General features: G+C 47.1%; 1 protein-coding gene across 5 annotated transcripts in view; it reads right to left on the bottom strand.

Moving 5' to 3' along the window:
* The window catches only part of MCF2 (MCF.2 cell line derived transforming sequence), a 360,378-nt gene that overhangs the window by 140,566 nt on the left and 207,380 nt on the right, over window positions 1–12,432 (bottom strand). For all 5 annotated transcript variants that reach the window (XM_063937419.1, XM_063937417.1, XM_063937415.1 and 2 more), the window contains 2 exons: window positions 11,421–11,537; window positions 1,253–1,402 (listed from right to left, as the gene is read on the bottom strand). In XM_063937419.1, coding sequence (XP_063793489.1) covers window positions 1,253–1,402; window positions 11,421–11,537 — 267 coding nt within the window. The remainder of the gene's footprint in view (window positions 1–1,252; window positions 1,403–11,420; window positions 11,538–12,432) is intronic.

Raw genomic sequence — 12,432 nt, 5'->3', positions numbered from 1 at the left:
ACAGAGAAGTGACAGTGATTGTATGCAGGAAGCAGTGGGGACCATAAGGACAGCACTTGTATCATGAAGACTGAGAAGAGAAGTGACGGTGGTTGTATGCAGGTAACAGTGGGGATACCAAGGACAGCACCTGTATCAGGGAGAATGAGCAAAGAAGCTGACGGTGGATGTATGCAGGTAACAGTGGGGACAATAAGGACAGCACTTGTATCAGGGAGACTGAGAAGAGAAGTGACGGTGGTTGTATGCAGGTAACAGTGGGGATACCAAGGACAGCACCTGTATCAGGGAGAATGAGCAAAGAAGCTGACGGTGGATGTATGCAGGTAACAGTGGGGACAATAAGGACAGCACCTGTATCAGGGAGAATGAGCAAAGAAGCTGACGGTGGATGTATGCAGGTAACAGTGGGGACAATAAGGACAGCACCTGTATCAGGGAGAATGAGCAAAGAAGCTGCCGGTGGATGTATGCAGGTAACAGTGGGGACAATAAGGACAGCACCTGTATCAGGGAGAATGAGCAAAGAAGCTGCCGGTGGATGTATGCAGGTAACAGTGGGGACAATAAGGACAGCACTTGTATCAGGGAGACTGAGAAGAGAAGTGACGGTGGTTGTATGCAGGTAACAGTGGGGATACCAAGGACAGCACCTGTATCAGGGAGAATGAGCAAAGAAGCTGACGGTGGATGTATGAAGGTAACAGTGGGGACACCAAGGGGAGCACCTGTATCAGGGAAACATTGACAGGCAGAGGCGGTCGCGGGGCGGTCAGCGGTGTTGGGGCCCCGTGGTCTGGACTACAGAGGTGTGTCCGGACTGTTGCTGGGGCGGATTGCAGCACTGTGTGACGTCACACGCAGCCGCTGCAACCAAAGCATGGAGGGTAGCCGTCTGTCCCCACGCATGTCAAAGATTTTGATCGTAGATGTGCAAAAAAACGCACATCTACTATCAGGTCTGAATTAGGCCCTGAGCAGAGAAGCTGACAGTGGTTATATGCAGGTAACAGTGGGGATACTAGATGCAGCATCTGCACTGCTATAAGTATCAGGGCTCAGTCGGGTGGGAGAAATGTCCTTGAGTGGACAACCCCTTTGACATAAGAAGAAGAATGCAAATGCAAATAAAAATAATAATACTAGACGTTTCTTTTATACTTCCCAAGAACTGCGTATGTGTTAAAAAGTAAAAGTGATGCTCTTTCAAGTGCTGCAGTGATCTGTCTTCATAAAATCCAATTAAACATACCTTCAGCTGGCAGTACTTTTCAGTGCGTTTTGCTAGAATATGCTCAATTGAATACATGTCGCTCGGTAATTCTGTCTCAGCCAATTCGGTACCAAAGGCCTGTAGCATCTGAGCAATTTCCTTCACTGTCAGAGCAAATCCCTCAATGGCCTAGTTGTGGTGGTTGTAAGGAAAAATAAATGACATTAGAAAAATGTTAAAGAGAAGTGTTTTAAATCTATTCCTACAGCTTCTTCAACTGTATCAAAATTATTTCCCAAAGAAATCTAAGCAGACAGTAGGCCTAATTCAGCGTGGATTGTAGATGTGCGAAAAATCACACATTTACGATCCATTACACTGGCATGCGGGGGGACGCCCAGCACAGGGCAAGGCCACCCCACATGCCGGAACCCCCCCCCCCCCCCGCACACGTGTGAAAGCATCACACAGGGCGATGATTCTGCATGTTTAGGGTAACCCTCTGCCTACGCAGCCTAGCTGCTAAGGCAGACGGATACACACCATGTTTACGCTCGCAGCAGCTGCATGTGACGTCAAACGGTCCGGACACACCTGTGTTGTCCGGACTGCTCCCCCCCAACGCCGCCACAACAACCCTTAAACGCCGTTGCATTGCTGTCAATCAGGCAGAGGCATTCGCAGATATGAAATGACGTTGCAGTGCAGCTTCTGCGTGTGCGCACACTTCACAGGGCATCAGCATGCAAACACAATCATACCTGCGTTCCTTGCTGAATTAGGCCCAGAATCAATGGTTATGAGCTGTTTAGCACATAACAAAATATAAAGGATAAGCCAGAGGTTCCCAAATGCAGTCCTCAAGGCACCCCAACAGTCCAGGATTTCAGTATATCCATGGCTCAGCACAGACGGTTAACTCAAATTGACTAAGGTGCTAATTAAGTCACCTGTGGCCAAGCATGGATATATTTAATACCAGGACCGTTGGGTTGCCTAGAGGACCACATTTGGGAACCTCTGGGATAAGCTATTTCTGGCTAGCCAAGAGATTTGGTCAGTGGTATCTACTGTAGCAAACGCCTGCATATACAGTAAATAGGCATACCATACTATACCTTTAAACCGGGACACAGGTTCTCTTGCTGATTAAAATCAGATAAAAAACAGGCTGAACCTGTGTCATTCATGAGTGTCCTGGTTTAAAGGGATAGTACGGTAAGCCTACATATATGCTACATTACACATATTTAATAAGCATATCTATTTATACTTTAATAGTAGATGTAGTATACATGAGTAGTAATTACTAACACAGTATGAGAGGCATTGTATTCATTGTCTTCGGCTTCATACAATACTCATTTTACTGTCATGTCGGCTTATGCAGAGATTTACTTACTTGTGCTAGTTGATACAGGGTTCCACGTTTATACTGTCCCCATTCTATTGCACTAACTGATAACCCTAGCCTCTTAAACAGATACAACTGGATGATTTATGGGGGGGGGGAATAGGAATTTAGTACCTACCGGTAAATCCTTTTCTCCTAGTCCGTAGAGGATGCTGGGGACTCCAAAAGGACCATGGGGTATAGACGGATCCGCAGGAGCTTGGGCACACTATAAAGACTTAAACTGGGTGTGAACTGGCTCCTCCCTCTATGCCCCTCCTCCAGACCTCAGTTAGAAAACTGTGCCCAGGAGAGACAGACATTTCGAGGAAAGAATTTATAAGTTAAACACAGTGAGTGCTATACCAGCTCACACCACGAACATACCGCAAGACATGGCCTTCAACAGAATACCAGCCCACGGTATGAAAACCAGACAGCCATATGCTGAGAGAATATGTAACACAACCCGTGTGTCAACCCAACCAATAAAAAGAAACCACATGCCATGGCATGAACAACGTCAGCGATAGCCTGACAGAGAAGAAACACCACAAGGTGCAACGGAAATCAATAACTGCAGATACAGTACGCACTGGGACGGGCGCCCAGCATCCTCTAAGGACTAGGAGGATGCTGGGGACTCCAAAAGGACCATGGGGTCAATACCAAAGCTCCAGAACGGGCGGGAGAGTGCGGACGACTCTGCAGCACCGATTGATCAAACATGAGGTCCCCACCATCCAGGGTATCAAACTAGTAGAGCTTAGCAAAAGTGTTTGAAACCCGACCAAGTAGCCGCTCAGCAAAGTTAACCCGCCGAGACCCCTCGGCATCCGCTCAAGAAGAGCCCATCTTCCTAGTAGAATGGGTCTCCCCCGACTTCGGCAACGGCAAGCCAGCCGTAGAACTAGCACCCCGAATCGTATCACAGATCCAGCGTGTAACAGACTGCCGAGACGCAGGCGCCCCAAGCACGCTGGAAGCATAACGGACAAACAGAGCCTCTGTTTCCCCAAACTGAGCCCAATCGGCGACATAAATCTTCAAAGCCCTGACTACGTAGAGAGACATTGAATCAGCCAATGTTGAAATTACCACAGGCATTAAACTAGGCAGGTCTTTGATAAACACCGAATTCTCAAGTCTATCCACTTGGAAGATCAAACAGAGGCTCTTGTGAAACAAAACCGCTACTTCCGACAACCGCCTTGCGGTCGCCTAAAAAACAAAAGCATGACCACTCTCCAAGAGAGAAATTTTAACACAACCTTTTATAAAGGTTCCAATCAGTGACACAAGAAACGCAACACCACGTCAAGAGCCCACTATGCCAATGGGCACAAACGGAGGTTGGACGTGCAGTACTCCTTACACGAAAGTCTGAACTTCCGGAAAGGTGGCCAATTCTTTTTTTTATTTTATTTTTTTATTTAAAGAAAATTTATAAGGCCAAAACTGCCCTGAAACACAGCCTAACTGTAGGCCTGCATCCACACCTGCTTGCAAAGAATGGAGAAGAACGACTCAGCAGAAAGTCTTCCGTAGAAAGCTTCTTAGCTTTACACCAAGACACATATGTACTCCAAATACGGTGTTAAGGCTTCGCCGTTACTTCTTTTTTAACCTGAAGAAGTGTGGAAATGACATCACTGGGAATACCCAATCGGACTAGGACATGGCGTTCAACCGCCACGCCGTCAAACGCAGCCGCGGTAAGTCCTGATACACGCCCGGATCTTCTGTAACAGTACCTCCCATAGAGGAAGAGGCCAGGGATCTTCTTATGAATAAATCTAGAAGTACTGGATACCAAGCCCACCTTGGCTAGACCGGAACAATGAGGATCGCCGGAACCTCTGTACTTCTTACGTTTATCACCTTCAGCAGAGTGAAAGCGGAGGGGACACCTAGACCGACCGAAAACACCCAAGGTGTCACGACGGCGTCCACTGCTATAGCTTGAGTGTCCCTTGACCTGGAACCATATTCCCTAGGTCTCTCGTTGAGTCGAGACGCCAACATGCCCAATTGAGGCACTCCCCACCGACTTGTCACTTCTGTAAAACTTCTTGATGACGACAGTATTTCTCCCGGCTTGAGAGCGCGTCTGCAGAGGAAATTTATTTCTCCGTCATTTACATCTGGAACTAAGACTGCTAATATAACGTTTACCAGTCTTATGTCAAAGTCGAAAAATATTGAAGAACACACAGCACGTATAAACTGCACACACATGCCCAATGCGCGTGCACTTGTTCTGCCGTGAGTGCACATATCCGCAATTTGCGTATGGTCGCTCTCGCGTGACCTGCGCATCGGCGCGTGGTATGGGTATTTATGGCAGGGTTTGTGTACGCGTGGAGAGCCATCAAAACACATGACATATTTAATCCAAATAGTGCACAATGTACACATAGTCTCCTTGCACCACATCAGAAAGTTATAGCTGTTTAAATGGTTGTAGAACAAAGGGATTCACCTTTACAGAATAAGAGGGGACAGACTAACGTTATAAGGTGATATTCCGGTGGTGGTCTGCGGAAGATCGCATGTTCCTGCGGATAGTTATGTGCAGAAGCAGAGTATAGATATAAAGTGTATTTACTGTATATTATGTATGCTGCGGGAATCCAGAGGAGACCACCCACAAGAGCAGTTGAGAAAGACATCGCCTACCTTTTCAAATCAACCTATGACCTCTCCTGTACTGTAAAGGTGCATCCCTGTGTCCAATGGACAAAGGGATTACAGTATCCATTGTATTGCTTTTGGAAGACTTGTATAAATAAAGCCTGCTGCAGGCCGGCCAGTCACAAGACTCACAACGTTATCTATTTGATTACGGAGGACTGGACCAGGAAGCGCACGCGAATATTCTCACGTATGTACATTGATTGTAGCCATTATTCTGTTATATATATTGTCTGGTATTGTAGTGTATAATTTGTATTGTAAACCCCCTTTCAGAAATAATCCACTGTGGTGTCGGAACCCAGCGGTAAACTCACAATTGGTGTCGTATGCTCATTGCCCTGCTAAGGTTTAAAGTGTAATAGCATCACACTGCATTGCCCTGCTAAGGTTTAAAGTGCAATATCATTGCATTGCATTACTGTGAAGGTTTAAAGTGTATCTCTGGGTGTGCGCGCGCTGTGTGTACTTTGTACCCCCAGCGCGGCGTTTGTACGCTAAGTCCGTACAGTGATACGGGACTCCGTACGCAAACAGTGTATAAAGTACGTAGCGTGTGTACTAGGTTTAGCGGCTGCAGCGGCTCCATGGTAAAGTGTATTTAAGGTGTGTTTAAGGTATAGCTTTCATTCCTGTAAAGATAATCGACATTATCACTTACCACCCAGCGGAAAACTATTTCAGCTTCCGCCATTGTCGCTATGCTCCTTGTTCCGCCCTAGCGGCTTACTTACGGCACTGCTGTCACGTCGTCCGACAGAATTAACACGGGCAGATCACGAAAAAATATGGCCGTTGAAAATAGCTCTAACTTCAAGAAAGCTTATTGTAGACAAGCCTCGCAGCTTGACCTTTTCCTCTGGAAATACTTCCCATGCCAGGACTGCTCCCCAGCCTCGGAGATCTGCATACCTGGACACCAGGATCTAATCCTGGAACCCGAACCTTCGTCCCTCTAGGAGGTGAGAACTGAGCAGACACCACAGGAGCGATATCCCGGCCATTAGAATTATATTCCGGTGCATGTGCCAGTGAGACCCGGACCACATTCCCAACAGGTCCCGTGAAAACTACTCTGGCATTTGACCCGCTCACCAAAAAGGCCTCGTAGGCCGCCCCAACGTCATCATCAACGGAACATATTGATGGATTGGCACTGCCAATCTGATCCGACCCAGGATCCTCAGACCACTTTCCACAGGAAAACACAGAACCTCGACCGTTCAGTATCTACCCTGATACCACCTCCGACATCTGTGTCATTGGGAACAACAGCCCTTCCCTGTGTTGAAGAACAGTCAGAGACAAACAACGATTTGTACCACTTGGTCCCGACCTCGCTTCAATCAGGTGAACATCTCAGTACAGATTAACAATGGCTCTTATTATTGACAGAAACCCATCATACTACCATCACTCCAGTGAAATGGTAGAGCCCATCCTGGCTATCCCTCCAGGTAACCCGAATGCGCAGAACATGCATGTAAACTTTTTTTTATTTATTTTTTATTCGGGACAGGAGGACAAAGTCCTAAACCTGGTGCACCTCAATATGGCGTCGCTTACTACCTCCCCTTCCAGAGGGGAAACGGCAGTTACCTTTAGAAAATCGGTGAGGGGAAACATCTGTAACTCCAGAATGTCCCCCTTTGGATTCTATAAGCAACTCACCGGACCTAGTCCATTCCCGGCCTAACTGAATGTATTAACTGAGTCCTCACCGGCGCGGGGTCCCGCCAAATAGACTCAGCGACCAGTGGTGGACGTGGTAGAACATAAACCGACATCCGCTTCTGCAAACCTAACAAGGCTGCAGAACACTTACCTTCTCACCCTCCACTGTCTGCACAGAAAGGGAAACATAAAAGCACGGCATCGAAACGGTTAAAACGACTGCATCCCACAAAAGAATGCGTCACCAACCACTGTGGAGGAGTTTACCTCACAAAGTCAGACTTACCAGTGGTATTCGCAGAGATTGACTGAACCGAGGCATCTCCAAACAGCTGCATACCGTATATCTCGGAGACATCCTCAGCATTTCCCCGGCCACACCTCATGCCGCCACGCGGCAGCCTGCTGCAATGTCATAAAGTAGAATTAACATAAACAGCCTTACCCCCTCTCTGTAGGGTAAATCTGTCGGATACCTATCCGAATATAACACTCCCTTATATGCATACAATGCAAATAAGTCCAAAGTATAAAGTAAAATAATACTTAGCTTCCTGTGCAAGACCCCTTGCGACCGGGCTCCGCAACGACCAGGAGTAGACTGCCACAGTATGCTCTCTGCGTCGGGAAGAGAATAAACATTCAGACTCCTTTAGAGGATTGAAGACCAACCAGTCACTGCCAATCTGGAGCTTAATCAACAGAGCGACCAACACATGAGAAGAAATATTATGACTTCAGCATTCATGAATACCCCTCATGTGATACACAATATAATACATATATCGTAACTATGTATATATATATATATATATATATATAAAACATATACGTAAATGTGATGTCCAGACCCGTCAGGTCCCTAGGGACAGTAACGTGTTCTGAATGCGTATGACCATGTACTGACAAGCCCCAATAGTGGATCTACCAGGAAAGTTAAGGTCGACCGAAACTGTAGTAGCCGTCGACAGCAGGAAATAGTAAGCAGGCAAAAATGAACAGTCTCGGAACCCCGAGAGGTCTGAGGGAAGCATACCGATATAAATTCAATAACACTCCCCCCCCCCATATACCTATAAATACATATACAGGTATAAGGCCGTTATGGTAATATTCACCAGTAATCACAGTTGATGCCGACAGGGCACCCACATACGACTGTGTTTCCCATCTCGTGTTGACTATTACAAGCAAACAACTGCCGACCTGCTGACACTGCATCTTCTGAGACACGCACCAACAGGCGTCGGCGATGCCGATAGTTTCCCCCACAGCCTCACCCATGTCGACATATGTCGACTAAAAACTATAGTGGGTAAACTGACAGGAAAACTCAGATATACATGCACCACAACATGATTATACGCCCTTTATGGAAACTAGTGCTATATTGTTCTCCATATAGCACTAAACACGGTGCCCCCCCTCGTTTGCTGTTTCATACCTAGCCTTGGCGGGGACATGGAGTAAAATGGCGCTAAATCAGTTGCGGGGCCTAAGCTCCGTCCCTTCCCGGCGCGCTTAAGCCCGACAGAAAAGCAATGACCGCGTGGTTCTTATACAGTGCCTATTTATTGTATAACATTCCGACTCTCTTAACTGTATATATATATATACTGCCCAGGGCGCCCCCCCCCCGCGCCCTGCACCCATGGAAGCCGGCACGGGAGAAATGGTGCGCAGCGCGCTATAACATGCTGGCGGGGGTCTGGGACACGGAGCCCCGGCACCACAATGTAATACATGACAGCCCTTTTTTCACAAACTGTAACTTGCTGCCCAGGGCGCTCCCCCCCCCACCACCAACGCCCCGCACCCCTGAAAGCCGGCAGCGGGGAATCAATGGAGCGCAGCGCGCTGTTAGATGCTGGCGGGTGTAGGAGACGCAAAATACTTTTAATGCCAGCCTTGTAAAGAAAACAGTAACCTGCTGCCCAGGGCGCTCCCCCCCCCCCCCAGCGCCCTGCACCCTGTGAGTGCCGTTGGTGTGTGGGAGCATGGAGTGCAGCGCGACCGCTGTACCTCCGTTACTGAAGTCGTCTGACGTCTTCTGTTCTACTCATACTCACCCGGCTTCTTTCTTCTGGCTTCTGTGAGGGGGGTGACGGCGCGGCTCTGGGAACAAGCAGCTAGACGCACCAAGTGATCGAACCCTCTGGAGCTAATGGTGTCCAGTAGCCGAGAAGCAGAGCCCTTAAACTAAGCAGAAGTAGGTCTGACTTCTCTCCCCTCAGTCCCTCAATGCAGGGAGCCTGTAGCCAGCAGGTCTCCCTGAAAATAAAAAACCTAACAAAGTCTTTCAGAGAAACTCAGTAGAGCTCCCCTAGTGTGTGTCCCTTCACTCCTGGGCACAAAGTCTAACTGAGGTCTGGAGGAGGGGCATAGAGGGAGGAGCCAGTTCACACCCAGTTTAAGTCTTTATAGTGTGCCCAAGCTCCTGCGGATCCATCTATACTCCATGATCCTTTTGGAGTCCCCTGCATCCTCTAGGACGTAAGAGAAAACACTTTTCTTTCCTGCAAGTCCTTATTGGCATACCCTTTTAATAGGCCCTACACATTGGGCGATTTGACTGCAATGAACGAGATAACGTTCCTATCGTGCAGTGTGGAGGCAACAGCGATGAACGATGCGCGGCCCCGCGCTCATTCACCGCTGGTGCCCCATTGGCTGTGCATGCAGGCCAATATGGACGATCTCGTCCATATTTGCCTGCACTTCTGTGGATCCGGGTGAAGGGGGGAGTGAAGAAACTTCACTCCCCTCATCACTGCCCCCCCGCCGCTGGGTCGCCCGTATCCACCATCGGGCCGCTCGGCGGCGGATCGTTAAATGTGTAGGGCACTTAAGAAGGAATGAAGTGAAACTGGATGTAGTTGCACTTTAGTGTTTGGACGTCTGATCCCCTCCTAGGCTTCTGACTGGCAGCATTAAAGGCACAGGTCTTGCTTAACCTCATACTTGCCTACCTGACCCTCTCCATGAGGGAGAAAATGCTCTGTTCCTGGACTTTCCTTGTAATGTATGATTGCCATCACCTGTGGTGAAACACCTTTCTTATCAATTAACTAGCTCACCACAGGTGATGGCAATCATACATTACCAGGAAAGTCCAGGAACAGAGCATTTTCTCCCTCACCAGGATTTAAGCAGCCACAGAACCTGTGTAATTTATGAGTGTCCCAGGTTAAAGGAATAATATGGTCAGCCTAAATTATACAGTAAGGATTAAGGCATACTTGCCTACCTGACCCTCTCCATGAGGGAGAAAATGCTCTGTTCCTGGACTTTCCTGGTAATGTATGATTGCTGGCACCTGTGTTGAACAGGTTAATTGATAAGAAAGGTGTTTCACCACAGGTGATGGCAATCATACATTACCAGGAAAGTCCAGTAACAGAGCATTTTCTCCCTCATGGAGAGGGTCAGGTAGGCAAGTATGGATTAAGGGGGTCTATGTACTATAAGCCTTGAGAGAGATAAAGTGAATGGAGATAAAGTACCAGCCAACCAGCTCCTGTCATTGGTCAAAGACACCCTGCAACGTGGCAGTTAGGAGCTGAATGGCTGGTATTTATCTGTGTCCACGTTATCTCTCTCCAAGGCTTAATATGGGTTGGGTTAAATATGCTGGCGGCGGCACCCCTAACCCTAACCTTCTCTTCTCGCAGCCTAAACCAATCATCTCCCCCCCCCCCCGCAGACCCCTCTGCCCCCCGCCGCCTAGCCCTAACCCTCCCCGGGGGTGCCTAAACCTAATTCCCCCCTATACGCAGCCCGATCCTAAACCAACCCCCCCCCCCCCCCCCCCCCCCAACAGCCTAACCCTAATCCCCCCCGAAGCCTAACCGGATCCGCTTAGTACATAAAACACTAAGGGGCAGATGTATTAGGCCTGGAGAAGTGATAAAGCAGTGATAAGTGGAAGGTGATAACGCACCAGTCAATCATTACAGGTTTGAACAATGACAGTACCTTTAGACTGACTCTGGCAGATGTATTAAGCCTGGAGAAGTGATAAAGCAGTGATAAGTGCAAGGTGATAACGCACCAGCCAATCAGCTCCTGTTAATTTAAATATTGGAGCTGACTGGCTGGTGCGTTATCACCTTGCACTTATCACTGCTTTATCACTTCTCCAGGCTTAATACATCTGCCAGAGTCAGTCTAAAGGTAAATTGTGAGGCAGAGCAGCAGCAAACATACGTTGGGAAATGAGACATTCCGTGAGAAATCGTATGAAAAGAGAAAACAATCCCCATGGAATAATAAATGGCAAAATGGACAAAGATGATGAATCTCAGATGATAAAAAGGAAGAGAGAGAGGTTGGCAGAATAATTATAAAAGAGAGAAGATTTGAAAACAAGACTTTTAACTTTATATAGATTGCAGTTTGCCAAGATTCAAGGTTACATTGAAATAATGAACATATTTGGAAACATACTGTTCTGAAGACAACCCAGTCCCTGTGCCGATATTCAAGAGTACCCCCAAGTTCCGGTGTCAGCTGCTTTTCATCTATGTATTTAAGTAAGTCCGATGCAGAGCTGAGCATAACCACCTAAAGGATGAAAGAAAACATTGAGATACAACACATTGCTGACCTACTGTTTCATTTGATGTATATTTCCCTCTCCTGTCAGAGCATCTACATCTACCATCTCCTGTTTGAATTTAGTTATGGCAAAATATCTGGTTTCAGGTAATATCTGGTATAGACAGTGTAAAGGCAAAATGTGAGGCAGAGCAGCACCAAACATACGATGGGGGTAGCGAGCTGAAATGCGCGTTAGGAGACCCGTTTTGGCTCTTAAATGGGTCTTTTCAAGATCGCAAACCATTATTTTATTCTGGTTTAGATGCTCTGCGCGCCTAAACCTGTGTAATGTGCGCGATCAGCGCGATAAGTGGGGGCATTTGAATATCACCTGCGATCTCCTGTCACATTTGAATTCCCCCCAATGTGTCACTGGTCTGGGGACTTAAGTGTCGAGTTGCCATTAGTCTGTGCTACTGTTCCGGGTCCTCAAAAGAACCTGTACCCAACAGAGGACTTTGCGTGACTAACAATCTGGGGACCCCACTTGCACATATCAAGGTTACACTGTCAGAGATAAATGTGCCAACGTTTGGTATGTGTGACGACACTTTTGCACCTATGATAGTAAATCACATTCTCTAAGAATACACTTAAATGAATCAATATTTTGCTTAAAATTGTTTTATACATATAAACTAGCTAAACATAAAATCATGTTACATTGTTTTTACAATGTTTAACTATCCTCTTATTGAGAATGTTGGATGGCCTGTTTAATATACCCTACATTTACCTTTATTGCTCTTCATAACAGGGCTTTTATGTCTGGGACTAAACTTTGTCCTTAGATTGCAACATACTATAACCAAACAGTAATAGCCTAAACTGCACTATTTACAACAATTTGCTTTGACGT

The sequence above is a fragment of the Pseudophryne corroboree genome, chromosome 8, assembly GCF_028390025.1.
Source record: "Pseudophryne corroboree isolate aPseCor3 chromosome 8, aPseCor3.hap2, whole genome shotgun sequence".
Classification (NCBI taxonomy): domain Eukaryota; kingdom Metazoa; phylum Chordata; class Amphibia; order Anura; family Myobatrachidae; genus Pseudophryne; species Pseudophryne corroboree.
The sequence above is the reverse complement of the archived record's forward strand: the minus strand, read 5'-3'. Positions and strand labels throughout refer to the sequence as shown.